The 26,527-nt window shown below is 46.9% G+C and overlaps 1 protein-coding gene and 1 long non-coding RNA gene across 7 annotated transcripts; both read left to right on the top strand.

Moving 5' to 3' along the window:
- Nucleotides 1-1,553: 1,553 nt before the first annotated feature.
- Nucleotides 1,554-9,106, top strand: LOC146766246 (uncharacterized). The gene is made up of 2 exons (XR_014958140.1): nucleotides 1,554-8,658; nucleotides 8,847-9,106. It is a non-coding gene; the product is annotated as an uncharacterized LOC146766246 (long non-coding RNA).
- A 2,658-nt stretch (nucleotides 9,107-11,764) lies between these two features.
- On the top strand, nucleotides 11,765-26,244 carry CFAP100 (cilia and flagella associated protein 100). Of its 6 annotated transcripts, XM_085590484.1 has the most exons (15): nucleotides 11,765-11,862; nucleotides 15,190-15,276; nucleotides 15,775-15,881; nucleotides 17,113-17,302; nucleotides 17,938-18,005; nucleotides 18,665-18,828; nucleotides 19,416-19,496; nucleotides 20,088-20,269; nucleotides 20,347-20,491; nucleotides 21,220-21,268; nucleotides 21,844-21,995; nucleotides 22,724-22,859; nucleotides 23,402-23,604; nucleotides 25,112-25,205; nucleotides 26,107-26,244. In XM_085590484.1, the coding sequence occupies exons 2-15, from the start codon at nucleotides 15,252-15,254 to the stop codon at nucleotides 26,170-26,172; spliced, it is 1,662 nt and encodes a 553-aa protein (XP_085446610.1). In that variant the 5' UTR covers nucleotides 11,765-11,862; nucleotides 15,190-15,251; the 3' UTR covers nucleotides 26,173-26,244. The 6 variants fall into 6 exon arrangements, with proteins under 6 accessions (XP_085446610.1, XP_085446606.1, XP_085446607.1 ...); XM_085590480.1 differs by lacking the exon at nucleotides 26,107-26,244 and having other exon boundaries at nucleotides 25,112-25,614; XM_085590481.1 differs by lacking the exon at nucleotides 26,107-26,244 and having other exon boundaries at nucleotides 11,793-11,880; nucleotides 25,112-25,615.
- The last annotated feature ends 283 nt before the right edge of the window (nucleotides 26,245-26,527 follow it).

The raw sequence follows: 26,527 nt of genomic DNA, 5'->3' as shown, positions 1-26,527 counted from the left end.
CCTGTCACAACCCCTGCCCTGCCACAGCCCCTAGAGAGGGCAGAGCCTGGGGTGCCTTGGGGAAGTCCTGCCCCAGGGATGTGCCAGTCTCCTCCTTCCCTGCAGCGCTGGGAAACCTTCCCTGTGGCAGTCAGGTGCAGCAGTGTGTGTCACCCCATGACACCACAGCTTTTTTTGGTATGAGCTGAGGCTGCTGCTGCCTTCAGCAGCCCTTCACACAAGCATCCAAAATAGCTGCACACAGATAACTCCTGTCCCCCTAATCAGTGCCACAGAGACGGGCGCCAAGTCACATCCAGGGATTTACTGATCCCCTCTGCTGTGCTGGCTGCTGCAGCTCCATGACAAATGGCATTTGTTTGTGCCAGCCTGTATCCCAAGCACTGTTTGAGATTGCTGGACTTTTATCTGCTCAGAGGTCAACAATGGAGGATGCTCCTTTTAAAATCAACTCCCGTTTGCTTTCAGTCAGAGGTCTCTAGAGCAGCAGGAATTTGCAAGGAAGACAGACCTAGGCATGTGAGCAGATCTCCACGGTGCAAAAGGACAGAGGCCACCTGTGCTGGCATTTGGTGACAGATTAATGTGCAGGGCGAGGCGGTGGCAGCCCTGCATGGCCAGGCCCTGCCAGCCCCGGGAAGAGGGACAGCATTGCAGCCTTTGACGTCACTGCAGCGGGACCCAGCTCAGACATCTGTCCCAGGCAGAGATTGCGCAGGGCCCCCGCAGAACAGACACATTGTGCAACACCAGAGCAGCCTTTACCGAGGGATCGGGCACATCCCTGCCTCCAGCACCACCAGGATCAGCCTGAAGTGGGTAGGAATGGCAGGAGTTTGGCAAAGAAATCGGTGCAAGTCTGCTCAAAAATCTGCTTAATAATTTGCCTGTAGGCAAAAATATTTTAAAATAAGAGGGGAGTGCATTTTGCTACACTGTGGAGCAGCAAAATGATGGACAAAAGACTTGCTTGCCTTCACAGGCAGGGCTGTTTGTATGGGGTAGAGGAGAGGGTTTCAATAATCCTTGTCTTTTTCTTTTGGGGGTACTGCCTGGTAAAGAGAAATAAAGGCTACAAATATCCCAAGGTCCCATCGGTTAGCATGAGTGTGTGGAGATGTTTAGGCCTTGTCCAGTCATGAGAATCAAAATAAATTCATGGGAAGCCACAAGATGGTGATGATTTTGGAGCTGGTGGGAGGGAAAAAATCAGAGCACACAGAAGAACTCCAATCCAACCAAAGCAAATGGGCACAGGCAGGAACACAGAAAACCCCAGGACACTCAGGGCAAATGGTTCAGTGCTGGACTCAGGTATGGGGTGTCACCTCCAAGGAGGATGCTGAGAGCCAACATTTCTGTCCAGGCAACAGAAGAAAAGCAACAGAGGAACCACTGGGCTCAAAGTTGGGCCAAAGAACTGAGAGTTGGAGGATTTTCCAAAAAGGAATGAGAGCCTGCTTTTGCCATAAGGGGCTGAGCAGAGCTGCTGGTGGAGCTCCAGCCAGCCGGGACCACGCCGGAGCAGGCACAGGCGCCCCGGTGAGCTCAGCGTGCCATGGCTTTGCTGGACACCAGCAGCGGGAAGGTGGCCCAGTCATCAGAGCCCAGTGGGTGAGAAGAATCCTCATAAAAATATAAGCCAGCAGGAAAATGTCAGTAACCCAAACAAGAGGTGCAAAAGGAATAAAAATGCTGAAAAATATCACCTTGAGCAGAGGCTCCTGGGCCACACTGGAAGGCAGCCCCTGCATGGGACAGGGCCAGCCCAAGGACTTGGCATTTCTCAACCCTCTTTTGAAGCCCACTGAGACTCAGGCAGGAGACAAGAAATTTTGTCAGCTCAATAACTGCTGCCTCCTCCTCCCTCACACCCACTTTGAAGAGGAAAATGTGCCAGGAGCCTTCTTTGGCTGCCTCTAAGCCTGCAGACCTGCTGAGGAGACACGTGGGCTGCTTCAAGGGGCTGTCTTGAGCAGCCATACCTTAATGGAGCTGCAGGATTTGCCACCTTCAAAGAGATCAAGCTGTGACCCAGGATGAGCAGAGCATGAAATCCCAGGTCCAGCACAGTGTGTGGAGAATGGAAGGTAAATCATGCAGGAGGTTTCTCTGGGCTTGGCCCAAAGCAATGCTGTGTATTCAAACACAGAAACTCGGAAAAACTTAAAAGACCTTCACTTAGGAACTTCCGACAATAGATGTATTGTTGTGATAGAGCTCCTTGATTCCCCATTTACCAGTACCAAAAGCAGAAAATTACTAACAAGATGCTAGAAGTATCAATAAAATAAATAAGAATCTTTTAACTAATCCCTTGAGCATGGTTTAGCCATAGACCAGGCTCAGAAAGCATTGAAAAGTACAGGAAGATAAATACGAGGATAACAGAAGTCTAAACACTTTTTTAACAAGAACCTTTCCCACAGTTGAATGAGCCACCCCTGAATGAGCTCCATTAGATTTTATCAGGGAAGCTTTAAAAGTGGGAACTGGCAAAGGGACCTGGATCTGAAGGACGAGAATCAGATGCTTTCCCTTCAGGGTACAGTCTAGGGAGATTTGGATCAGTAAATGTCACAAACATGTGGCAGACTACTGGAGAGGGTCAGCCTGTTTTCCATACCTGGATGGTGTTCTGCTGCTGTATCAAAAAGATTCACAGTAAGGCAGAGGCTGCCAGTCTCAGCAGGAACCAAAGCTGTTCCAAAAGCAGGAAATTTACCTTGGCCATGCTGCTGCTGACAGGAGAAAAGCCATGAGCAGGCAGGGAGCAGAGTCCCTGCTGAGTCAGCCAGTGCCCAGGGCCCTGCAGAGCTGCTCCTCTGGTGCTCAGCTGACCAGGTTTGCCAGTCTTGCTCAACCCTGGGAGATGGGGTGAGGAGGGGAACTATTGCAGTGGGTACCTAAATGCAGCAGAACCTTTTAGCAGCAGGTATGGCTCTTGTCTCTGTGCCTGACTCAGCCCCCAGTATTGCAAAATCCCTGCCCATATCAAACGCAGGTGGTAGGATTTCTAATTTAAAAGCTGATTTGGAACAAGAACAGAGAAGGCATTCAAGGCTGATGGCTTAACCTGGCACAAGTCTGCATTCAGCCAGGTGAGATCGTTGCCATGCCCCAAAGAAATTCCCATTACAGGCTCTGAGAACCGTTGCCCCATTTTCCACAGGGGAAAGTCTGACCTCAGGACACACCTGACATCTCTGGGGCATGAGGGCAGAGTTAGCAGCCACAAAGAACAACTCAAGGAGCAATCACAAGGCTGCTCTCTGTCCCGATGCAGCAATGCTAATGTTCTCTCCAGGCAGCTCAGCTGCAAACACGCTCTGGGGCACTGCAAGGGCTCGGCTGCCCCGGGGCAGAGCGGTACCCAGCGTCCTGCAGGACTGGGATGGGCTGCAGGGACACGGGCTGTGGAGGATGCATGGCAGCTTGTCTCCTCCTGGAAGAAAACGGGCTGGCAGAGTCGAAACATGAAGTTACCCAGGAGAGAAAGCTGATCACAGCAGAGACTTGGCAGGCAGTGACATTGGGGTGGGTGCTGGGGGGGGGAAGATGCTGACCGAACATGGGAGGCAAACAATAGGAAACAAGTCCCCGTTTCACCTCCTAACCTGTAAATGTCTGAAAATCCACCATCGTCAGGGTGTGAGCCATTCACCCGTGGCTGTCAGTAATCAACAAGACATCCAGAAGGCAGACAGGCACTGAGAGCTCAGCAGAACTGAGTCAGGAGGAGCTGCTTACCTGATCCACGGGCCCCAGGAGATGCCTGCCTGCAGCTGAGCTAGGGGGAAAGAACAATCTTTCTACAGGCTAAAGAGACCCATGGGAAGCAGGTGTCATTTGGCAGTGACAGCATTCCCACCTAGGAAGAGAAAGCAGCCAAAAAAAAGAGCAAAATTACATTAAGACCAATATTGACAGCACTGTTGAGAGAGGCAGCCCAGAGGCAGGAGAGTGGTTTTGAGGCAGAGTCCTGGCTATCCAAAAAGAGAACAAGGGACTGTGAGTATTTCAATGACAAACTCAGCATCACAGGAAAAAGACCTTTACCCTCCCTTGGGAAAGGGGGTCATCCCTCAGAAAGCCCCATCTCCTTCCCCAACAGCAGCTCTCAGGAGCTAATTCCTCCTCTAAGCAGTGATGGGGTAAGTGATTTGCAGGTTGTTTCAGGTGAGAGACCTTAGAGTTAACAACAAATACAGGCCTGCTGTGTTAAATGAACTTTATTCCATTTGCAAAACATTGTGAGCTCCTCACACAGTGCTGAGCTGGCTGTCGGCTGTATCTGCAAATTGTGTTGGAAGGATCTGAATAATTTCTTTCATCAGACAAGAGTATGATTCAGGAATAATCTGTAATATCTCAATCAGACCTGTAATCCTCCATAGCTCCTCTGCCTAAACTGATCACTCCCTGGCAATCTCTTTGGGAGCTGAATTTGAGGCTCATTCAGTGCCAGTAAGGTGTGGGAAATGACAATAGTTATCACCCAAGGAGGTCAGCAAAAGTAAAGGGGTTAAGGGATACTCTCCTCATCATCCACTGGAAGCCAGAGCAGAGTGTGTTCAGATGGGAACACTGGTGCTCATGACAGCACACAGGACACATCTCAACAAGTATTGCCAGACCTGTGATGAACTCAGTGAGCCCAGGGAGGAGATAGGATCCAGCCCTGAGGGAGAGGGAGGAAATAGGGCTTGGGAATGAAGGGAGTAACAGGAGCTTGGGGTGGAGTGTGAGCAAAGTTTTAGAAAAAGTCCAGGGCTTGTCATTGTGCTGAGAGAGCCTCACTGCTACAGGGAGCACAGAGGGCTTGGAACAGTGGAAGAGCCTCGCTGTTCAAACAATGCCTTTGCCTGATCTCTAAAGAATTGGAGATTAGGACAAAACTAAGGAACTGCCAATCTGGAACAGACCAGTGGTGCCTGCATTCAAGCACCCAGTTTCCAACATCCAAATTTGGCTGCTTTAGAGGAAAATCTTCGATAGCATCCCAGTTCCAGGAAGAGTGTGATACACCAAGTGCTCACTCCCGTTGGGATGGCCACAGAACTGCAGCAGGGCAGAAAGGCTATTTATAAGTGTATCAGATGTCAGCTGAGCTCTTTGCACTTTCTTTTCTTGATCATACATCAAGTCTAATGAGAAGGAATACAGGCTGAGGGGAACAAATGAGCCCAGGTTAACAAAGAGGTGTCCATCTAATGCAATTCATACAGGGAAGAAGAGCAGCTGGCTCTGTGCCCAGCACTGCTACAAGGCCTCTGAAAGCTGATCAAGATCACTTTACTGACAGCACAGTGAGAGGGAAGGGTTGAAAGTGCTGTTTGTGATGATGGCTCTGCATTATTAGACAGAATTGTTTTCAACTGAAAAAAACCTGGATCCAAACCTATTCATAGAACTTTCATTATGCTCTCTTCTAAGGACATGCTGTGCCTAAAAAAAAAAAAAAAAAAAAAAAAAAAGCCCACAACAACAACCTGAAGGGTTAACTCTTTCTCTCCAAACCTGGCATGAGAGAGCTAGAATACGGATTTAAGCACAGAGAAAAGTTGATAGCTGTTCCAATTAATGTTCCAGCTAGCATCTGCTCTTTTTAATTAGTTGAAGTTTGGTGTTATACAGAGACAGGACTGCTGAGTGGAACTGCACTGGATCATTTTCTGCTTACACAGCTATTCTGGTCCCTCTTGGTCCTTGGAACTTCTTTTCCATTTCACAGAGCCCAGGGTCCAATGTGTGCTGATACTCAGGCTGCGCCCTCAGACTGTATAGATGTTTCACTGCAACAGGCTTCAAACATGTGTTTCCCACTGGAGGGAAAACTGAGAGGAAGGTATTTTATTCATGGCATCTCCCCTTCCCAGACACGTGTTTGTACATTGCTTCACTTCTTGAAAACTCAATTTTCACCAGCAAAACGGCACTGCCATGAAACAGATGCAGGTGAATGGAGGAGGCTTCCCCAGGACCTGCCAACCTTCCTGTTTTGCTGGAAGCTCGCTGATCCTTCACCTCACTCTTTGTAACATGACCTCTGGGGATCTGAGCGTTTCAATTACACACAGATGAATAATTTACAAGTCATGGCTGTTGCAATAAACAAGTCCTTCTGCTCTGTCCAAACATTCAACATCTTGTCTTAAATTTCCCTCAATTTGCAAAAACCTCCAGGACTTAAGCAACATTCAAAAAACTTTGGAGGAGCAAATGATGATGGAAGAGCAGGGTGGCATTTCACATCAGCAAACAGCACTGGCAGCAAGTATTCCTCTTATCTCCCAGCAGGGCATTGACCTGTTGTACAAACTCCAGGTAGGAAAGCCACTGGCAAAGCAAGCCCAGATGTAATATTTACCTAAGAAGAGATATTTCAGTGGAAAACAAGCTACAGGATCTGCTGACATCTCAGTGGGGAGGAGAACAGCGGTCATTCACACCGGTGCAGGCAAAAAGAATAGGAACAGGATCTGGAATTTCAAAGTATTTCTGAGTAATGAAGCTGTTGTTGTGTGAGGAGCATGTTTTTGCTGTCCATGATTCCAGCTAAACAGACATCAAAGATGGATTTGGTGCTTCTCCCACAGGAGATCCACTGCTCAGCACTAGCAGAGTCACTATGTTTCTGTGTGGCCCAGTATTCCATATTCAAAATACAGATGCCAATAGGCAGATCCTGCAAGAAAACAACCAGGCTGGCACTAAACATTCCTGAACCACTGCAGCTGGTACCCAGTGATCCCTCATTCTCTGGCAAGGAGAAGTGGATCCCATGAGCTAGCCTGGGAATATGAGCCACAGTTTTGAGTTACAGATAACAGTGCCTGCACAAGCTTCTCTGGAGAAGAAGATAGACAGGATCAAAACAGATCAGGAGCAAAGTGCATTACAGGGTTGTTTTTATCTTTAATCCATTCCACATGAGCAGAAAGAGCTTGGAGTCGTGAAGCATGTGCTTCCTTTTGCAGCTCAACCCATAACATTGGCTTATTAATCCTTTTTGCTGTGCTCCACAAGCTCCTCTTGAAGAAAATTTTTGTGTAGGACTTGTAGGATCAGCCCTTTTTACCAGCTGCAGTTTCACTATCTTCCTAAGTGATCAAAGCACAGGCTGTCACTGAAAGGGGCAATTCCATCTTTCCCTAGCCCATGTGTCCCTCTTCCTCAAGCCATCACAGCGATCATGATAAAAAAGGATCTTTTCCTCAGGCAGGGTATTTTTCAGCTGGATCTGTTCCCATGCAGTGACAGCAGCTGAAGTTTTGCCACAAAGCAAGAGCCAGGAAAAAGGTTGGAACTGTGCCTCAAGAGCTTAATGCAAAATCATGAAGTTTCAGCCTCAGGTTCCTGGGTCATTTGTCCATGCAAATAATGTGGATTTATAGTCCAGCTTAAGAAAGTCTCCTTGGCTGCAACTTTGTGGCTCTCTTTTGCACAATGGGCCAAATGCAATCTCTAGCTCCCAAAACTACTGAGCTCAGAGGGAAGTCTGGAACTAGTTACAGTTTTCATCTGGGGACCAGGCCTACGTGGTTATTCAGAACTGGCCTTGAAATTGCAACCATATTGTTTATTTATATCCTTACCAGAGCAAACCAGGGGGGTCACCCCACTGAACCCAGGCTCAGCCTCCCTGATCTCAGCCTCCATTGTCCAGAGACTTCACAAAATCTTCACCCTTAGAGATTTTCAAAAGAGCTGGGCAAGGCCTTGAACAGCGTGATATGACTTGGAAGTTATCCCTGCTTTGAGCAGGAGGCTGGACAAGAGACCTCCAGAGGTCCCTCTCCAATAGTCTTACCCTGAGATTCTATCACCTTCCACTGTATCTGCACCAGGCTCTGCTACAGCACCACCAAGCAGTCCCACACTGCCTGGGCCACACATCAGGGAGCAAAAGCTAACCCATTCTCCATGGCCTTGGCTGTGTTAGCTGGGAGCCAGAGCAAAGCACACACCTTATCTGTGTGCAGATGTCTCAGCACACACCAGAATTAGCTTTGCATTGCAAAAGAAACTGTTCCAGCTCTGGCCAGGATCCCAGGCTGAAGACTGCAGAACATTTTCTCTTCAGCAGGAAGGAGCTTGCATCCTCAGCAAGAACAAGTGTGAAATACAAATCACTGAGCACCTGCTGCTCCTTGTCCAAGTCATCACACAGCACCCCTGAGTAGCTGCAGTGAAAGGAAGAATGACAGGGACTTAATTTCCATATGGCCCTTCAGAAACTTTAGCAGTTTTGATCCACTAGGTTGAAACCTGAGCTCCTGAAAGAATTGTGCACATTCACTTTGGATAAGACATCCCATGAACACCCTGGGGGATGGGGATCAGGAGACAAGGCAGTTCTGCTCCATCAGCTTGTTTGCAAAGATAGGAGCTGAGCTCACAGATCTTCTTTCAGAGCCTTCCTCGGGGTCACTTCTCCTTCAGCCCAGAGGCTGGAAGAAGGTTTCTTGGCGCTCGTCAGACCTGGAGAACTCATCTGCAACGTGAAAAGGGCAGGGAGGAGCCGGAGTGGGAAACGAGGGAAGGAGCCAAATCCCAGCCCGGCAACACGAGGCTGCTGCCATCTCGTGGCTGGCTCTGGCCGAGCAAAGGTGACCGGCGACATTTTTGGTTTTTGAGATTAGATCCTTCCTGCAGGTAAGCTTTAGCTGGAAGGAGCAGGGGACAAGCAAGTGCCAGTGGTTATACCCCATGGGGCCACAGCACTCGGGTAAGCAGAGCTTTGCCGATGCTCCTGGGAGGACTCCTGCTTTACCTTCTGCTAGAGCTGCTCCTCTGCTTTGGGATGGCTCCACCCCAAACCATGGTAATCCTTTTTCCATCAGGCCAGCACCTCCCTGCGCCCTATGAGCTGAGGAGAGAGGAGAGATCCCTGTTGCTGTTGAGAGGCCCCGGATCTGCTGTGCAGCACATGTGGCCTTCACAATGGTCTGATTGGAGAGATGATCCACATTGAAACAGAGAATTTTTGGGATCAGATGGGATGGACATGGTCTTCAGACCTGTTTCTTCTGGCATCTTTAATTGAACTGTTGTGCTGATGCAGGAGTTCATTCTGTGAATAAAATAAAAATTATTCTCTGAATAATGGGGAACTACCTGGTCACTCTTTTGCTGCCTTTCAGCCTCTCTACCAAGCTCAGGAGTGTGCACAATAGTTGAAAGAAGTGTGAGAGCAGCCATAAATGCCCTGTGGGATCTCCACAACCATCTGCTTGCCCACAGGCAGGAGAAAGGCAGGAGAACAGTGTCTCAAAGAGACCCACCAGCAGAAAACTTCTGCTGACAGCTCACCAGAGGCCCTGGTAAAGCAGAGAGCTGTGTGCACCACCTTCCACAGAGCTCTTGTAGGTGTCTTGTGGGCACTCACTCGAGGATACCTCCTCCTTCCTTGTCTCTCACCATGGGAATGGGCTTCACCTTCCCCTTCTTCCTCCTGAGATGCTCTGGGTTCTGTAGCTGCATAACTCACTGGAAAAGAGCAGGACAAGAGCTCCAGAGAAAAAAAAGCTCCAGCTCGTGTGGTACTTCCACAGTGCTCGCTGGCTGCTGCCAGGCTGTTCTCTCTGTGGCACGTACTGGGGCTCACATCACACAGACTAAAGTGGAATTCTGCAATAAATGAGTCCCCTGGAGGACACTCCAGGCAGTGGGGAGATGAGTGCCCAGTGGCCTGTGCAGCATCCTTGGGTACACAGGGTGTTTCCCAGAGTGATAAGACTACAGAGGAAGATTTCTTTATGCAGGTACTGATTCAGCTTTCATCTATCAATCATCCATTTCTTAATCATCCATTTCAAAACGTTTTGCCAACACTAATTAACCCCTGCAGTATCTCTGTGGAAGTGATCAGCATCCCTGTGTACCAACAGGGGCACTGAATGGAGAAGACAAGCAGCTCCTTCATGAAAAAATGAAGGGAGCAAAGGAATCACAATATCCTGAAATCCCAATCCTGTGTCCTAACAAAATCACAAATCCCCAAATCTCAGACATTCTGCTGGAAAGATAAGCAGCCACCTGCCACTCTTACCATGCCAGCTGCCTGGCTTTCTCAGCTGGGCACCAAACATTTCATAATCCCAAAAACTGGGGTGCCCTGAAGCACCCTTACCCCAAGGAGCTGCAGACATGGTCAGCTGCACAGCCTGTTCCTCGCAGGCAGATTTTCCCATGATGTTGCACATGCTATTTATTCCATTCATTAACCAAGTTAATGGTGGCTAAAAATAGACCCCAGATGTCCTTCTGGCCTTAAAAACTTCTTTGGCCTCAAGGAAATGCAAAGCCTAAGTAGCTCGTGGCATGTGCATCAATAAGGAACCAAGATGTGAAGAGCTTTCACATTTCCAAGAATTCACAAAATACATCTCTGCTTTTAAATAACCTGTATTCTGCTTTTGGGAAATAACTAGTTAGCAAGGACAGTTCAGAACATGTACAAATGTTTAATTCATTGATATAGAGATTGTGCCAGACAGAGCCAGAGCTGTTCAAATGTCTTCAGTTTCTGTTATCTATTTCTGTGATGTTTCCAACGCGATGAGTTCACAATTCTGTAATAAACTGGTGTTTCTGAACAAAGAACATTTCATATTAAGCATTTAGAAAATATGCATATTTAGTACAATTTACTCCTGATTTTTTTTTTTTGCAATAGAAATTATTCTGTAATAGAAATTATTCTGTAATATAATTTTTGATACATACTCCTCAATGCATTTGGGTAATACCCCAAAATATACTACAGATAGCACAATGGTTTTCTGCATCACTGCTAGAAATTAAAGCATTCATGTGCAGAATAAAGAAAAATTTCTTTCTGTACAAGCATTTTTCTTTTGTTGCCTGAATCCAGTCTCTTGATAATCAGCAATTACAGAAAAGAATTGTAACAATCAAATGGGAGTTTGCACTTACAGAAATTCATGCTATTTATTGCATGAGTTATTCACAGAGAGAAAGCTGTTTGGAAATCTATCAGTAAATGAAATAAACTGCTATTTCTGAAAACTGAAATTGTATTAATAGAGATTCTAAAGGGTCTAAAGAGGAACATGATCCATTTGGAATCAATTTTGTCTTCTCAGAAACAGGAAAGGTTAAATAAGGGAATTTAAGGATCTTACTCTGTATGAAAACATAGTGCTTTTTACCAACTAATATTTTGTCAAATCCTCTATAAAATTATACAGTATTTCAGAAGGTGATACTTGGAGATCTGTAGCATTTTTGACTTGGGCAACATTCAGTAAATGGCAGTGTGTTCACCATCCCACACGTACTCTCCAAACTGTGGCTGTTCACACTTTGCAAAAAGACCAAGGCAGAGATCAGGAAACGATAAATTATGCTCATTCCACAAAGAGGAACCCCACCTCCCATTTCTTCAACCCTCTGCTGACAGACATAGGGTTAAATACCCAATTCCCAGGCCTGAAATAATGAACAGAGAGCCCAGCAAGGCAGGGAGGCCTCTCACAGCAGAGCAGTTCGCTTCCTTCCCGGGGGGCACTCGGACGCACACGGGAGCTCAGCCAGCCGCCCGCTCGGGACGCCGGCCCGCAGCCCCGCATCCCGGCGGGTTTGGGGCTGCTTTGGACTGCTGGGAGCTGCCCCTGGAGCCGGGACCGGTGCCGCTCCGGGCCGGTGCCGCTCCGGGCCGGTGCCGCTCCGGCCGGGCCCCTCCGGGCCGGGTCTCTCCGGGCCGGGTCCCTCCGGGCCGGGCCCCGCCGAGGCGGGCGCCGCACGGCCGGGCCGCGGGAGCGCGCGTTGCCATGGCAGCGCCAGCTGAGGCGGCGCCGCGCCCCGAGCACAGCGGCCCGCGGGAGACAGCCCCGGGTGAGGGGACAGCCCCGGGTGAGGGGACAGCCCCGGGTGAGGGGACAGACCGGGTGAGGGGACAGACCCGAGTGAGGGGACAGACCTGGGTGAGGGGACAGACCGGGTGAGGGGACAGCCCTGGGTGAGGGGACAGCCCTGGGTGACACCGCTGGGTGAGTGGGACAGCCCTGGGTGAGGGGACAGACCTGTGTGACACCCCTGGGTGAGGGAGACGCCGCTGGGTGAGGGAGACATCCCAGGGTGAGAGGGACACCCCAGTGTGACACCGCTGTGTGACAGGGACACTGCTTGGTGAGAGGGATGCCTCTGGGTGATAGGGACACCCCAGGGTGAGTGGGACACCCCTGGGGAGAGGGTGACCCCAGGGTGACACCGCTGTGTGACAGGGACACTGCTTGGTGACAGGGACACTGCATGGTGAGAGGGACACACCTGGGTGAGAGGGACACCCCAGGGTGACACTGCTGGGTGAGAGGGACACCCCTGGGTGAGAGGGACACCCCAGGGTGAGAGGGACACCCCAGGGTGAGAGGGACACCCCAGTGTGACACCGCTGTGTGACAGGGACACTGCTTGGTGAGAGGGATGCCTCTGGGTGATAGGAACACCCCAGGGTGAGTGGGACACCCCTGGGGAGAGGGTGACCCCAGGGTGACACCGCTGTGTGACAGGGACACTGCTCGGTGAGAGGGACACTGCATGGTGAGAGGGACACCCCTGGGTGAGAGGGACACCCCAGGGTGACACCGCTGGGTGAGAGGGACACCCCTGGGTGAGAGGGACACCCCAGGGTGAGAGGGACACCCCAGTGTGACACCGCTGTGTGACAGGGACACTGCTTGGTGAGAGGGATGCCTCTGGGTGATAGGGACACCCCAGGGTGAGTGGGACACCCCTGGGTGAGAGGGTGACCCCAGGGTGACACTGCTATGTGACAGGGACACTGCTTGGTGACAGGGACACTGCATGGTGAGAGGGACACGCCTGGGTGAGAGGGACACCCCAGGGTGACACCGCTGTGTGACAGGGACACTGCTTGGTGACAGGGACACTGCATGGTGAGAGGGACACGCCTGGGTGAGAGGGACACCCCAGGGTGACACCGCTGGGTGAGAGGGACACCGCTGCATGAAGGGGACATCCCTGGGTGAGAGGGACACCACAAGGTGAGACTGCGGGGTGATAGGGACACTGCTTGGTGAGAGGGACACCCCAGGGTGAGAGGGACATCCCAGGGTGACACCCCTGGGTAATAGGGACACTGCTCGGTATGAGGGACACCTCTGAGTGAAAGGGACATCCATGGGTGACACCACTGGGTGAGACACCGTGGAAGAACGGGTGAGGAGGGTGTGCAGAGAACTCTGCTAGGGACAGATGTGTGACATCCTCTGCTCTGGAACATGGCAGATGGATTTGTTGCACTAGTTTTTAGATCCATCTGCATATTTACTTTGGCTTTTTGTTTTGATGATTTGGGGTTTTTTGTTTCTTTTTGGGTTTTTTTGTGGGTTTTTTATATTTTTTGGGGGGGTTTTGTTTGCTTGTTTTTGTTTTTTTTACTCAGCAGTCTGATGCTAGGGAAAAGCACTGAATAAAGGTTTCAGTGAATTAAAACCCTGAGTGCCTTATCTATTGATTCAAGCACTACAGGTACACAGCTACTGGAATATAATCAGTCAGAGGCAATGAAATATATGCTAAATGATTCTAGCAATGAAGCTTTTTTTATTTGCTTTATCGAGTTTAATAATTAAAAATTATCAGAGCTAGTGCTCCTGTAGCTTCTGGCATTATTTCCAAAGTGCTGTGCAAACAACCTATAAAAAACCCCAGCAACTCCAAACAAAAAATATCTTAATAAAATGAAAATTTATAAGTTAATCATAGATACAGATTCCTACATTTAGCTAAAATTATATTATAAAGCACTTATTATCTCTGAGGGTTGCACTGACAATTATTTTCCATATGCCACTGTCTAGTCCTGCTTTTCAGACCCATTGCCTGTAGGAGGAATTTAAATCAACCACAGGAAGAAGAAAATTCTTATGAGAAAGGTTTTAGATTACAAAATCAAGGTGTGCACTGAGGGCTGAGGCTCCAGGTGTTTGCTGCAACTGCTCTGTGAGGTTCACAAACTGTATTTAGGCATCCAACTGCCTGCCCACCCCTGCCCTGCCCTGCCCTGATGGGGCTTTCTCCAAAACTCACATCAGCAGCAGGAATGATGTTGTTCCAGGATGTAGATGAGAGACCCTAGAGATAAATATCCCCTTACATTAAGCAAAAGTCAGAGAGCTTTGAACTCATGTAACAGTCAAGGAGGTTCTTGGTAAAATGTACTTCAAGAAGTGAAAAGGGCAGAGAAAACGTTTGGAATATATTCAAAAGTTTAAATTCTACCTCAGCCTCTGTCTCTCATCAGCAGTGAAAGTTTGACACCTCCAAAGAATAAGGTACTAATTGGGCAGCTGCAGAAAATACACAAAGCACCTAGGATAGACATGGAAATTAGGCCAGATGAGTTTAGCGCAAAATACATAAAAACTGGAGGCTGTTCAGAGCAAAAACTGATGCTCTAAAATAGCCCTGAAACTAGTGAAAGCAGAAGAGGATATTTTCTGCAGCATCTTGTAGCAGTGCAGGTCAGGAAAGGTGCCAGCAGCAGAATTGCATCAAGTGAACTAATACCTCACTAAGACCAGCTTGCTGCCTTTGATGATTAAAGGATAGCTTTAACAATGGTCTATCTGTTCTTTGTAAGTGAGATCATTCCAGCTATGCCTTGTCCCTTAGGATCCATAGCAAAAACTACAAAAAGACCGGAGACAGAGAAACAAAAATATAACCTTCAACAGTTTGCCAACCTAAAATGAAAGGCAAGAGAGTTCTGTAAAGTGTCTGCAATCATTCATGCTTATCACAAGAAATCCACAAAGCTGAAGCAATTACTGGGAAGAGCTTTAGTGAGTAAAAATGTAGCTTGTGAACTAGTGACAGGAGGATGGAAAAGCATGGGTGTGGATCAGAACTGGTGACTAGGTAGAAAAAGAGACAAGGGACTTGGATTGCTTGCTGTCTCCAAATTTGTTTTGTTGTTGCTTTCCCATCATTTTACATGTAAGGAGGGCTGTGTTTTACACAGGTTTCACATAAGGCAGGGATGAACATCTCCTTCTGGAGGTCAGAACATACATGTTTTCCAGTTTAATAGAGCTTTTTGTTAATTGCTGCAGACACTAAAGGCTCAGTGGTTAAGATACAGAAAGCCCCTAGGCCTATCACTGCTGTAAAACTGATTTATGCTTTTCTTTGGGCCAGGGTCAAAGACAACATCCTGACATACAGCATCAACATCTAAAAGTCTCTCTTCCAAACTTGAAATGGAAACCCACCTTGTGCTGTCAGGTAAGGACACAATGTGAAACAGCAATGTTTCCTTGTCAGCTCAGAGGAGAGGCCTGAAGTCAGGTTCTTCTGCCTCAAAACAGATGAAATGGATAAAACAGCTACAGACAGAAAAATCCATGCCTGAAGTGTTGTTGTTGATCATCAGGTATGGTCAAGTGACAAACCATACAGAGGTCTCAGTTTTGTCACTGGCTTCCCAGAAACCCTATGCAACTCCCTGCTCTTGATCCAGCATTGTTAGACATCTGCAGCTGGGAGCACTCCAGGTGTGACACAGCACATCCCACTCCCTTTGCACTGGGTCCAGATATTCAGCTTTACACCTTCTACATCCTCATTCTGGGTTTTTTTCTGTTTGGGTTTTGCTGGTTTTTCAGGGGGTTTTTTTGGGTTTTTTGGGGTTTGGTTTTTTTTTTTTTGGTTGGTTTTTGGTTTTTTTTTTTTGTTTGTTTGGGTTTTTTTTGGTTGCTGTTGTTGTTGTGTTTTTTTCCCCAGAAAGCACAGCAGAGGATGAAAAAACCCCAATGAAAAATCCATTTAAAGTCCCATCAGATACTGAACTTTTCTCAATGAGGGACAAGGAAATTAAGAAGGCACAGGAGGTATGTACACTGCTTTAGGCTAAACTATATAACAAGCAATTACTAAGGCAGGCACCCACCCAACAGAATACCAAAATTTAGTGCATGAGAGATCAAAGATCTCTTCATGAGAAAGCTGGGGATGCTCAGCCTGGAGAAGAGAATGCTGTATGTAGGTAGACCTGATTGTGATCTTTCAATACTTAAAAGGTGCTTATAAAAAAAAAGAGCAACTTTTTACACAAGCAGATTGTGATACAACAAGGGGTAGTGGATTTAAACTACAAGAGGAAAGATTTAGATTATATGTTAGGAATAAATTCTTTGCTGTGAGGGTGTGACACTGGCATAGGTTGCTCAAGGATGTTATAGATGCCTCATCCCTGGAAGTGTTCAAGGCCAGGTTGGATGAGGCTTTGAGCAACCTGATCTAGTTGGGTGCTCCTATTCATGGCAGGGTGTTGGAACTAAATGATCCCTAAGGTCCCAACCCAAACCTTTCTGGGATTCTGTGATCTCTGGGAGGTCTGGTTGTTGCACAGGGTTGCACAGCCTGGCATAGCGTGAAAGGAAGCAAGAGTTCTAAAGCAAGGTCTCCTCACCTCACACTGTTGACTGACACAGTCTGGTTTTTGCTTGGGTTGAAAGGCACTAGACAATTGTGGGGAAGAGCTTAGGAAGCAGTGCACTAAGGATGTCTGCTGAGTGATGTCCTCACCATAAACCAGGTCCAAACTGTGCAGACAGCACTGAATTGCACTTCAGTCCATGTGAAAGCACTGAACAAGAACACCTTATACCCTCCAGATGGTTCTGGACTGGGTTTGAATAGATCCTCTCAAACTTAACTTAATGGTTTAAATGTCTTTGTAAAAGTTGGACTGAGTTGGTTAAGTGTGAGCTGTCCCCCTTTAACTAGGGTACTCCAAGGATAAGTCTCAGAAAATTTCCATTTGCTCACAACAATAACCCAAGAAGGAAAAATGAGGACACTGAGTGGGTACAAACTGGTGCAGCTGGTGGATGGATGCAGAATACAAATCAACAAAACAATGACAACAAGTGCTAAGAAATTTAGTGTTTCAGTTGCCCTGAGAGAGAATGTTATTTGGATTAGTCAGATAAACTAGACAAATATGCATCAGCAGGGTATCACCACTGCAGATTTCCAGGCTGTCAATAACTTACTCATGTCTTTAAAAAACACAGCAAAGCACAGGATCAAACTGTACACATATCTGACTTCTCACAGGAACGTGAAAAGAGGAAGACTATGAAAGTCCATGAAAAAACTACTTACTCCACTAAAATGAAGGCAAAAAGTGGATTGATGAAAGCTTTGAAAAAGGAGGAAGAAGAGGAGAGCATAAAAGAGGCGACATGTGAAGAGAGACTGAAACTTCTTCAGGAGATGCTTTCATGGAAGTTAGCAATGAAAAAAGGTGGAGAACAGGCGCTGTCTTTGCACTGGTGCTGCTTAGCTGGGTGACAGCCCAAAGCAAAGGCCAAAGAGGGGCTGGGCAGAGCAGCTGGCTCTGGCTGACTTCGGTGAGGTCATGCAGACAGACAGTTCTGTGCTGTATCTTGCCAACCCCTGTGTGGCTGAGCCATCTCCAGCTCAGGTATTTTTGTTCAGAGCCTGGGTCACCCTCTCACAATAACGTGGGTTTCATCTGCCTTGCAGAAGCTGAGCTGAGGGTTTGCAGGATCAAACCCTGAGCTCAGCCAGCTGAGGGTTTGCAGGATCTTATGTGGTGGAAACCTTTCTACTAAGCCAACCTGAAGTTGGATTTTAATGGATACAGTTGCAGATTTTCTGCCTCTGACATGAGGAGTAGATTTGCCATTAGTGTCTGTTCACAAGGACCAGATTCTCCACTCCATACTCCCTGGTTTTACTCCATGAAAATCTATATGAAACTGATCTTAAACAAGGTTATAACTATAATATAATAATCAGTATTGCTGACTCCAATGCCAGTAGATCCATGCCCATGGCAGCCTACATATTCATTGTGCTTTGCCTTAGCCATATTTCCCCCTCTCTAGTCTAAGCAACTTTATATTCTAATTTCAGATTATGCATTCGACAGGGAGACCTTCCATGGTTACCTACAGGACAGAAAACAGATCTTTTTTCTTGAGGTACATGGCTTTCAGCACATTACTTTCTGTTCATTTAATTACTCTTCCCTATGTTGCTTTGTTTTGATGTTTATTCTCCTGAGGTCAATGCCTAGAGAACTTTCCAAGGTGGCACACATGAACTGACTGTCCAAGTCCTGCCTTACAGTCACTCAGAATCTATAGCCCAGTAATTCCCAGCCAAGAAATAAAGGAATGTAGGTCATTCCCATCATTCAGTAACCACCATGGAACCATTCCATTTGTGAGATGCACAGATGCACTGATCTTTGGTTCCTGCTGTCCTGTACATAAACTGTGGCTGGGAGCCATTCTGAACTCAGCATGAGGGAATGGAGTAACCATGCTCAAACATTCCCATTAGTCATCTCTGTTATTGTGCTGTAACACAGCTGAATCAATCTTTGTCAGCCAGGAATTAATGCAGTGCTGGGACTTCTGAGTTCTGTCTTTAGATTCACTGCTTATTTGCTGTGTTCCTTCTGAAATAACTCCTGGTCTCCATCTACCTGGCTTGCACTAAGTCACACACCTGAGTTTGCAATCCTTTCCCTCTCTGCCCACAACTATCAGGGAATTTGGTAACCAGGTACAAAGCTAAACCAATGTATCTTTAAAAGAAACTGATGTGACTGTGTTGCCTTTGGGGTTCATTTCAGCACACCATTGCAGTAAAGCGAGGGGAGATTGAAAAGATGAAGAACATAGCAAAGGATGAGGAAAAAAAACTGGAAAAGGCTGAGAGAAGGATGGAGAAGGATGCTGCCATGTTTGATGAGTTCCTGAAGGAGAACCATAATAAATCTGTTGAAGCACTGAGAATGTAAGGAACATTTGAAGGAGCCATCACTGTGCTATTCCATTCTGGGCACTGGAGATTTGCTGCTTGACCACACTGCAGGGTTTTGGCTGAACACTCTGAGTTTCCCAGAGTTCCAGTTCTGGTGGCACTTTCTTCCTACACATTCAATAAAAGAGAGGAAAAAGAACATCATCCAGGGAATACCCTCATTGCAAAAGCCCTTGATCTGGTGGCAGCAAGGAACCTGCTGGTGGCTCCCCCACTTCCATTCTTCCACAACACCCTTTACTGGAGGGAGATGCCTCTGCCCAACCCCTCACAGTCCCCTCAGGGAAGCAAATCGAGCACTTTGGCCCATTGCAGGTATCACAAGGGCAGAGCTGCAACTGATGCTCAGCAGCAGCCAGATTAGGGAGGTCTGAACACTGGGATTCCAAATTTTGCCAAGAACAAAAGGGTCTTCAGGCAGGAGCCAAGCATCTCCTAGGATACATCTACAACACAGATTTCTAGGGCTCATATCACATCTTTTTCACTGCTTCATAGGCATCTCAATTCACTACTCACTACTAAATTGTTTAATGGCTTGTTCGTGAATCCTTTCCTAGAGCCAAAAGAGAAACCTCGGCAAAGACAAAGAAAATAACAGAGATCCAGGGACTCACAACTGAAATAAAGAAAGTCCAAAGGTAAGACTGCTCATTACTCCTGCCTCACCTTTAACAGCCCCTACAGTGCTACAGCTTCAAAGATCTTGCAGGAGATAGATTTCTAAAAGTGTTCCATTTTAAGAGTCAAAATGTTTTGGCTTTTGTTTTCCAGATGCTGGCTTTGTTTCTAAAACAACTCATCCAGTTTTCTAATGACATTTTTTTAAAAGTATAGCTATTCCAAACCCAAAATTAAATGCCTAACATCAGATTAAAATCCAAACAAAACTAAGTAATGCATTTTAATGGGGACCTAGGGAAAGACAAAAGAAATAAGTATAATTACCATTATGAGTTGAAAAAATTCTCATTCTTTTTCAAGTAAAAGTTCAAAAATTAGCAAGCTCAGTACCATAGCAAGAGATATGACCAGGGAATATGACTGATTCTCAGTTTCCACATGAGAAAACAGAGTGTACAGAGGGCAGGTTCCCTTTTGCCTTTGCATATCCATGACATCTGCACTCTTCCCTTCTCTGGATGAAACTCAATATCAAGAGTGAGAAAGAACCTGTTCAAACAGAAGCTTCCCTCCCTGCTAACAAACTTTGTCCACTTCTCTCAACTCAGTGATATCTCCAGATTCGAGGACACCCTGCAGGAGTACAAGATGTACAGGGACATCCTCTACCAGCTATCTCCAAAAGAGTGGCAGGAGGAACACAGAAAAAGGCACAAAAAACAAAAGGATAAGGAAACGGAACCCAGGGTTAATGAAGGAAATGCTCCACGTCCCCCCACTGCAGAGCAGGGTGAGTGCCAGGAAGGTGCTACTTCTCCTCCCTGGGACAGCCTCTGGCTCTAAGTGGACACCTCCTCTTGTCTCCAGACCAGGGTCCCACAAGCACTGCCCATAGTGTCACTTTCACGGATATGCCAAGCTCCCTGCTGTTTTCAGAAAGTTTGGATTTCAGATCACGCGATGTCAGGCCACAGCTCAAACAGTTCCTGAAGCCTCTTTTATCAAGAGAACTGTAAGTACCAGACGATAGCAACAACAAACTTAAGGAGTGAAAAGAGCACTCAGCTGACTGGGAATCAGCACAGGGGAATCCTACTGTTCACCTTGGCTGGGCATTCCAAGATCTGGGGCTTATTGGAACAAACTCAGATACCAGCAGAAAGCTGTCAGGTATGCAAGTCAGTACCTATGTGCCTGCTCCAAGTGATCTCTGTTCTCAGATCCTCTGCTGAACGCCTGCCCCAAGTGGGGCTGCCACTAAGAGGATGCCAACAGAGGTTTTTAACCCTTCATGGCACAGGGTGACAGGTACAAGTGAAAGTGATGAGCAGATTGAGCTGCCAACAGCAGCAAAGCACCACTTCCCCCTCTTCCAGATCTTGTGTAGAGGAAGAAGCATTAAACAAATGAGTGAGTTAAACTCACTCCCAGTGAGTTTAAAGGCATTTGGATCAACACCCTCAGTTCAAGTTCACGTGTCACTCCAGCCCCACTGGCCAGCACAGCCCAGGGCAGAACCAAAGGCAGCTTGCTCATGGACAAAAGTGACTCCTGTGCTGCTTGTTTGTGTGACCCCTAGACCCTACTGACCCCTAAATATCCCACAGCCACAGGAGGCAAAGATGGGAACATGCAGAGTAAACAGCAACAATGAACAATAACAATGTTCATCTGTCACTAACGAGATCTCCTCTGAGCTGTCATTTCTCTAAAGGCCTAACACACAAAATGCTTTTTCAGAGGTTCACTGGAGGACACAGAGAGTGAAATCAGCTCAGACGAAGATGAGGTCAGAAGACTTATGTTGAAATATTTGTCTTTTCTGTTTGTCCTGTGTCATTTATCAATGTTACTAATTTCCCTCACCTTGTAACCATTAGTTTCAGTTTTGAGGAGTTACTGCAGTTACAAATTATAAATGTATGTTTATACATTCATGAATATTCACACTTTGGCAACACGTATTATAAATACCTTAGATTAACTTTCCTCCTTCAGTTTCCAAAAACCTACCATCATCTCTAAGCTTGCTATCCTCCAGTGAGATATGACATCATAAAATGAAAGATTTTTAAATTAGTGCAGTTACTGGCTTATGTCTGAAATTGAAGTTTTCCCACTCACAGATGTTTGCAACACATTTTACCCCCCAAAATGCCAATGTATTATAGGGGTGAGCTGTTGAGGCACAGTGAAGCTACACATGTAGCAGGAAGGATGTCCATGTATGTTTGTACATGGACAAACATGGACCTCTCTGGCTGGAAGAACATTTGAATAGCCTGGGCTGGTGCAGACCAACCTCCACAGTGGAACAGAATCTAGAGGAGGGAAAAAACTCATCACATGTGTTTTCCACTCTAGGAGCCTCAGCTCTACTTCACTGATCCTGAACAACTGCTTACTACTTTCATGGAGATGCTGGATGAGAACTTATCCTTTGTCCTGAACTCCCAGGATATTGCAGACAGCTGGAACAAGGTCCAACAGACTTTCATCACCACACGTGAAAGCATGTAAGTGTGACCCTTCAGGTGATGGAAGGGGTCTCTGTGGTCCAGCTTTCAGACATAAGTGACCCCTCTGCCCCCTCAGACACCTCACCAGGCACACACTGCAGAGCACATGTAATTCTGTTCACACAGTAGGGTCTTTCTTTGAGCTCCTAGGAAAGTGTCCCATATGTGCTTAATTTAGGAGATAAGATTTGAGCTTGGGACTATTTCCTTAGTCCTCAAGGCACAGGCAAGGGAATGATGCATTAAGCATCCTGGAGTCAATGTAAGTATAGTGTAATTCTCATGAAGGAAGACCAAAGAAAGAAATAAGGCAGTTCCTGGAGTGATCCAGAGCACCAATGCTGACACTGTCCAAAACCTTCCTAGAGGAAGACAGTAGGGAACCCCAGTGTCATTGTAATCTACAGTGTCAATCACAGGTAGATGTATATATTCCCATTTAAAATGTAGTTTCTCTCCTTGTGAAAGTTTTAAAGGTAATCTGGATCCCCCACTGATTTACTAAAAAACCTTGAATGTTTAGCTATGTTACTTCTCCCTCCCCCACACCAGCACAGTAACTGATTTTCCATAAAGAAACCCTGAAGTTCCCCGTGTTTTCAGGGCGGTGAAGTGTTACCTCCATCTGCCGGCAGCAGGAGGGACCAGCCCAGGCTGCGGAGAGCAGAGCCGAGTGTTCCAGAGGTGCCCTTCCCAAACACCTCCTCTCTCTCTCCCCCCTCTAGGGAGAAGGAGTTGGCAGCGCTGAAACAGCAGGTAAACACCCTCCGAGCCTCCGTGGCCAAGGAAGAAGAGAAAGTAGCCGACCTGAAGCTCAAAGTTCAGCTCTTTTCCTCTGGGGAACACGAAGGTGATGACCAGGTACACGCTGGGATCCAGGCAAGGGGGGTTCACATGTGCACAAATCGTTCCTCTCCACCAGTCACATCCATCCTGGGAACAGAGCACACAGGGGTGCACTGAGGAGGGATCAGTAGTGCTTCCCAGCAATGCAGCTACAGCAGTGCAGAGCATACAGGGGTGCACGGAGGAGGGATCAGTACTGTTTCCAACAATGGAGCTACAGCAAGGCTGGTTTGGGGCATGCTGAGGCAGCAGACTGGGGCAAACGTGTCTGCTCCATGCAGCTGCTGCGAGGCGGGAGCAGGACTCCCAGAGACAGCTGGGCAGCTGCCACCTGACCCAGGTCACAGCCAGGCTGGGAAGATGAGACCAAGGAGAATGGCTCAATTCAGCCATCTGTTCTTGCCATTGCTGTTAGCCAACCAGGAAACAAGCAATTGGGTCTTATCAAGGGGATTAGAGTGTTTCCCTTCCAGATTTCCTTTGGTTTTGGAGGGATATTATTGTTCCACTTGGCAGAGCCCAGCTGTGCCACTCACCGTATCTCCTGTCACCTCTAGGACAAAATGCTCACAAGTCTGAACAAGAAGGTGCAGGAAGTCTATTTCCAGTGCACTGGAGACAATGAGACAAACCTGCCAACAGTAGAGATGCTAAAGGTAATAGAAAAACAGCTCAATGACTTACTGGGCAGCGTGGAGAGAATCCCACCAGCAAAGATAGAAAAGGCTGTGAAAGCCATAAGAAAGGAACAGAGGGCAAGGTAAGGCAAGACCCTCTTCTGGAAAAGTCTCTATTTTAAGTGTTGACAGCTGAAACAGCCAAATCAACTGAAAAAACTGTAGCAGCAATCTGAAACCCCATGTGAGCAATCCATCCAATTTTACTTCTGTAAGGGTTCTACATTGACAGTACTTGCATCTCCTCATCAGTGAACTGCAGCCCACAGCTACATTAGAAAAGACCTGCATACTACAGTAGAAAAATCTAGAATAACAAAGAAAACACTAAACCCAGAAACAAAAACAGATTCTATTAGGAGAATCATCATTTTAAGAAAACAATTTACAGTAACAAAATGTAAACTAAATAGAAAATTAAACCTCAAGTCAACACAGTCTGCCTTGCCCTGATATTTTGTCAGACTAATATGTACATAAGGGCATTTGGCAACAACTCCAGCTTTGAAATGTTTCTTCTACAAAACTTTTAAGTTTAATTTGTATTACTAGATTAAATAGTAGCAATTAACACAATCAGTGTAAGTCCCAAGATGAGACACATTCCTGTAGGCCCAGTTACACAAAATTCCACTTCACAAATAACAAAGATAACTGAACTGATGACTGTATCTGGCCATCCTCAAGTGAATCAGACAGATTAGCATGAGGATTTAAAGCCAGACAGTGACATTTTGGTTCTGCTAATTCTCTTTCTCTGCATCTTTATTCAGCTGTGTAGCAGAAAAGGTATGGTGCTTCTTCCTGATGTTCTGTGATTAGGTTTGCCCTCTTAAATTGCAAAATAAGTAAGACAAACATTTATTCTATGCTGGGGATTGAGGAGAATAATTCAGGAAGGATACCACAAACCCTACCCCCAAATAAAAATATTTTTTTTTAAAAAATAAAAAAATCTCCAAAAAACCAACCAAAACTAAAACACCAACAACAAAACCAAAACACAACAAGCCCTACTAAGAGCATTAAACATTTTCCTAAAATTCACATGGTTAAGACTGCAGTTTCTCTGCACCACTGCTTGAGCCCATTCCTGTTCCAGCACTTCATTTTCATAGGGAACTGGAGCAACAGAATTGGCCCCCAGTGTGCCCGTTTGGGCCAAGTGTAGCTCCATGGGTGTAACAGCTCACTCCTGTGTGTCACAGACCTGGTTACACTGGTGAGAACTGGGCACAAGCACCACCCCCCCCACAGCTGGGGAGCATCCTGCTCAGCTGCAGGGCATGAGTCACCTACTGAGGGGGTGCAGAGCATGTCTGTAGCAGAACAACGCCCCAGCATCTCTGTCAAAGCCTGACATGCTTTTTCCACCCATCACTCCAGAAAGAGTAGGACCAACTGCACAGTTCTTCCTTCATACCCCCTTCACAGCAGCCAACTCCAGCAGCAGGTGTGCCCAAACCCTGTGCTCCAATAGTTAGATGGAAGGTGTGATATTATGTTAGATGTTGATGCTGTGTGTCAAAAGCACAGCTGGTGTAGCTGCAAGCTGTGTTTAACCTATCCTTTATTCCCCCTCTTCAAAAGGCTCAGAGAGGAAAAGCAGAAGCAAGCGAAGCAGCAGCAGGATGAAGGATTGAAAAAGGACATGGAAAGATCACAGGTACCTGAAGGAAAAAAGGTAAGTGCAGTGGTCTGTGAAAAAACCAACTCAACAGCTCTCTTTGGGAGAAGCTGGGGGTACCTGAATATCAAGTGTTTAAGGGAAAAGTGTTATTAAGGGCCCTCCACAGTGTGGGGATGGCACCTACAGCCATGTGTAGCCCAGTTTACAGGAGTGATGTAACTTAAGCCACTGCTGGGAAGTCAGTCACAGTTCACATTATTCCAGCTCAGTGTCCTTCCATCATCCTTCTCAGCCACATGACCCCCTCCACTACCTGCCAGTTCTCAGTAAGCTCATTTCAACTCATTAACTTGGTTGTATTAAACCAAGCATGAAAATTGGCAAATGAGGAACTGGGCAGCAGCAGGACACTCCTGATAACAGCAGCAAGGCCCCAGATCAGCTCAGCCACATCAAACCACTCCTTTTCTGACACATTCCACATCCTCCCAAACTCAGCTCTGGCCCCTTGAGAGGCCCGGTGCAGCTTCCCCAGGTCAACATGGCCATGAGGAGACCCCAGTTCTGTCACAGTGACAGCACAGGTGACTCAAGAGACGGGGCCATGAGTCCCTGCCCCTTTAGCCAAGAGAAAATAGAGGGTCCTGTAGCCTCCCTCTGATATTTCTTTGGATTTCCAACTTTCCATCCTCCTCCTGGCACAGGACTAATGAGGCTTTAGTCAGAAAGCAGTTGTAGGTACAACAGTAGAAGCTGAAGGAGGAGCACACACACAGCCTTCAGGTGTTGCACATTCACTTTCCAATACAGAAAGCACACCAAGCAGACACCCGCCAGCCTGCCTAGAGCACAGAGCAAGGGCCACAGCCCCTCCCAGCCTGGCAGCACAGAGCAGCTTTAGCTGCCTGGTCAGACACCCAACCAAGCACTGATGCAGCCTCTTCCTCCTCTGCAGAACTACAAGACAATAGCCTTGCCTTCCAACCCACCTGCCAGGAAGAACAGCCAAGGAAACAGATAAGAAGGAAGAACAACTGTATTATTTCCCCTGATGACACAGCCTTAACCACAGCTCATAGGGCTGATGCTGTTCTAAAAGTCTTTTCTAGATCTACATTCTGTCAGTCTTTGCTCAGCTGAACTTTACTGTCCCATCAAATTTCCTTCTTCTCCTACCCTAAGATACCAGGGAGTTTGCAACCCTTTTCTCCTCCTTTGGTATTTTGCCTAAGAAATGAAATAAAAATTCTCTCGTTTTGCTTCTCAAGCACCACTGCTTTTCTCATTCAATTTTAATGCCAATAGCACTCTCCATACAAACCTGAGCAGTGGGATCTACTCTAGGAGACAGTCCTAGTTGACAATCTTTGTTAAGG

The sequence above is a fragment of the Lonchura striata genome, chromosome 12 (genome assembly GCF_050655825.1).
Source record: "Lonchura striata isolate lonStrDom1 chromosome 12, ASM5065582v1, whole genome shotgun sequence".
NCBI classification, from domain to species: Eukaryota; Metazoa; Chordata; class Aves; order Passeriformes; family Estrildidae; genus Lonchura; species Lonchura striata.
The sequence above is the reverse complement of the archived record's forward strand: the minus strand, read 5'-3'. Positions and strand labels throughout refer to the sequence as shown.

Bases quoted from the DNA above. Each gene is read 5' to 3' on its own strand.
- CFAP100 (XM_085590481.1), top strand. From the start codon at position 15,252: ATGGAAACCCACCTTGTGCTGTCAG. The intron at 15,277-15,774 runs GTAAGGACACAA...TTTTTTCCCCAG, and splicing joins AACCCACCTTGTGCTGTCAG to AAAGCACAGCAGAGGATGAA. The intron at 18,829-19,415 runs GTAAGGAACATT...ATCCTTTCCTAG, and splicing joins TCTGTTGAAGCACTGAGAAT to AGCCAAAAGAGAAACCTCGG.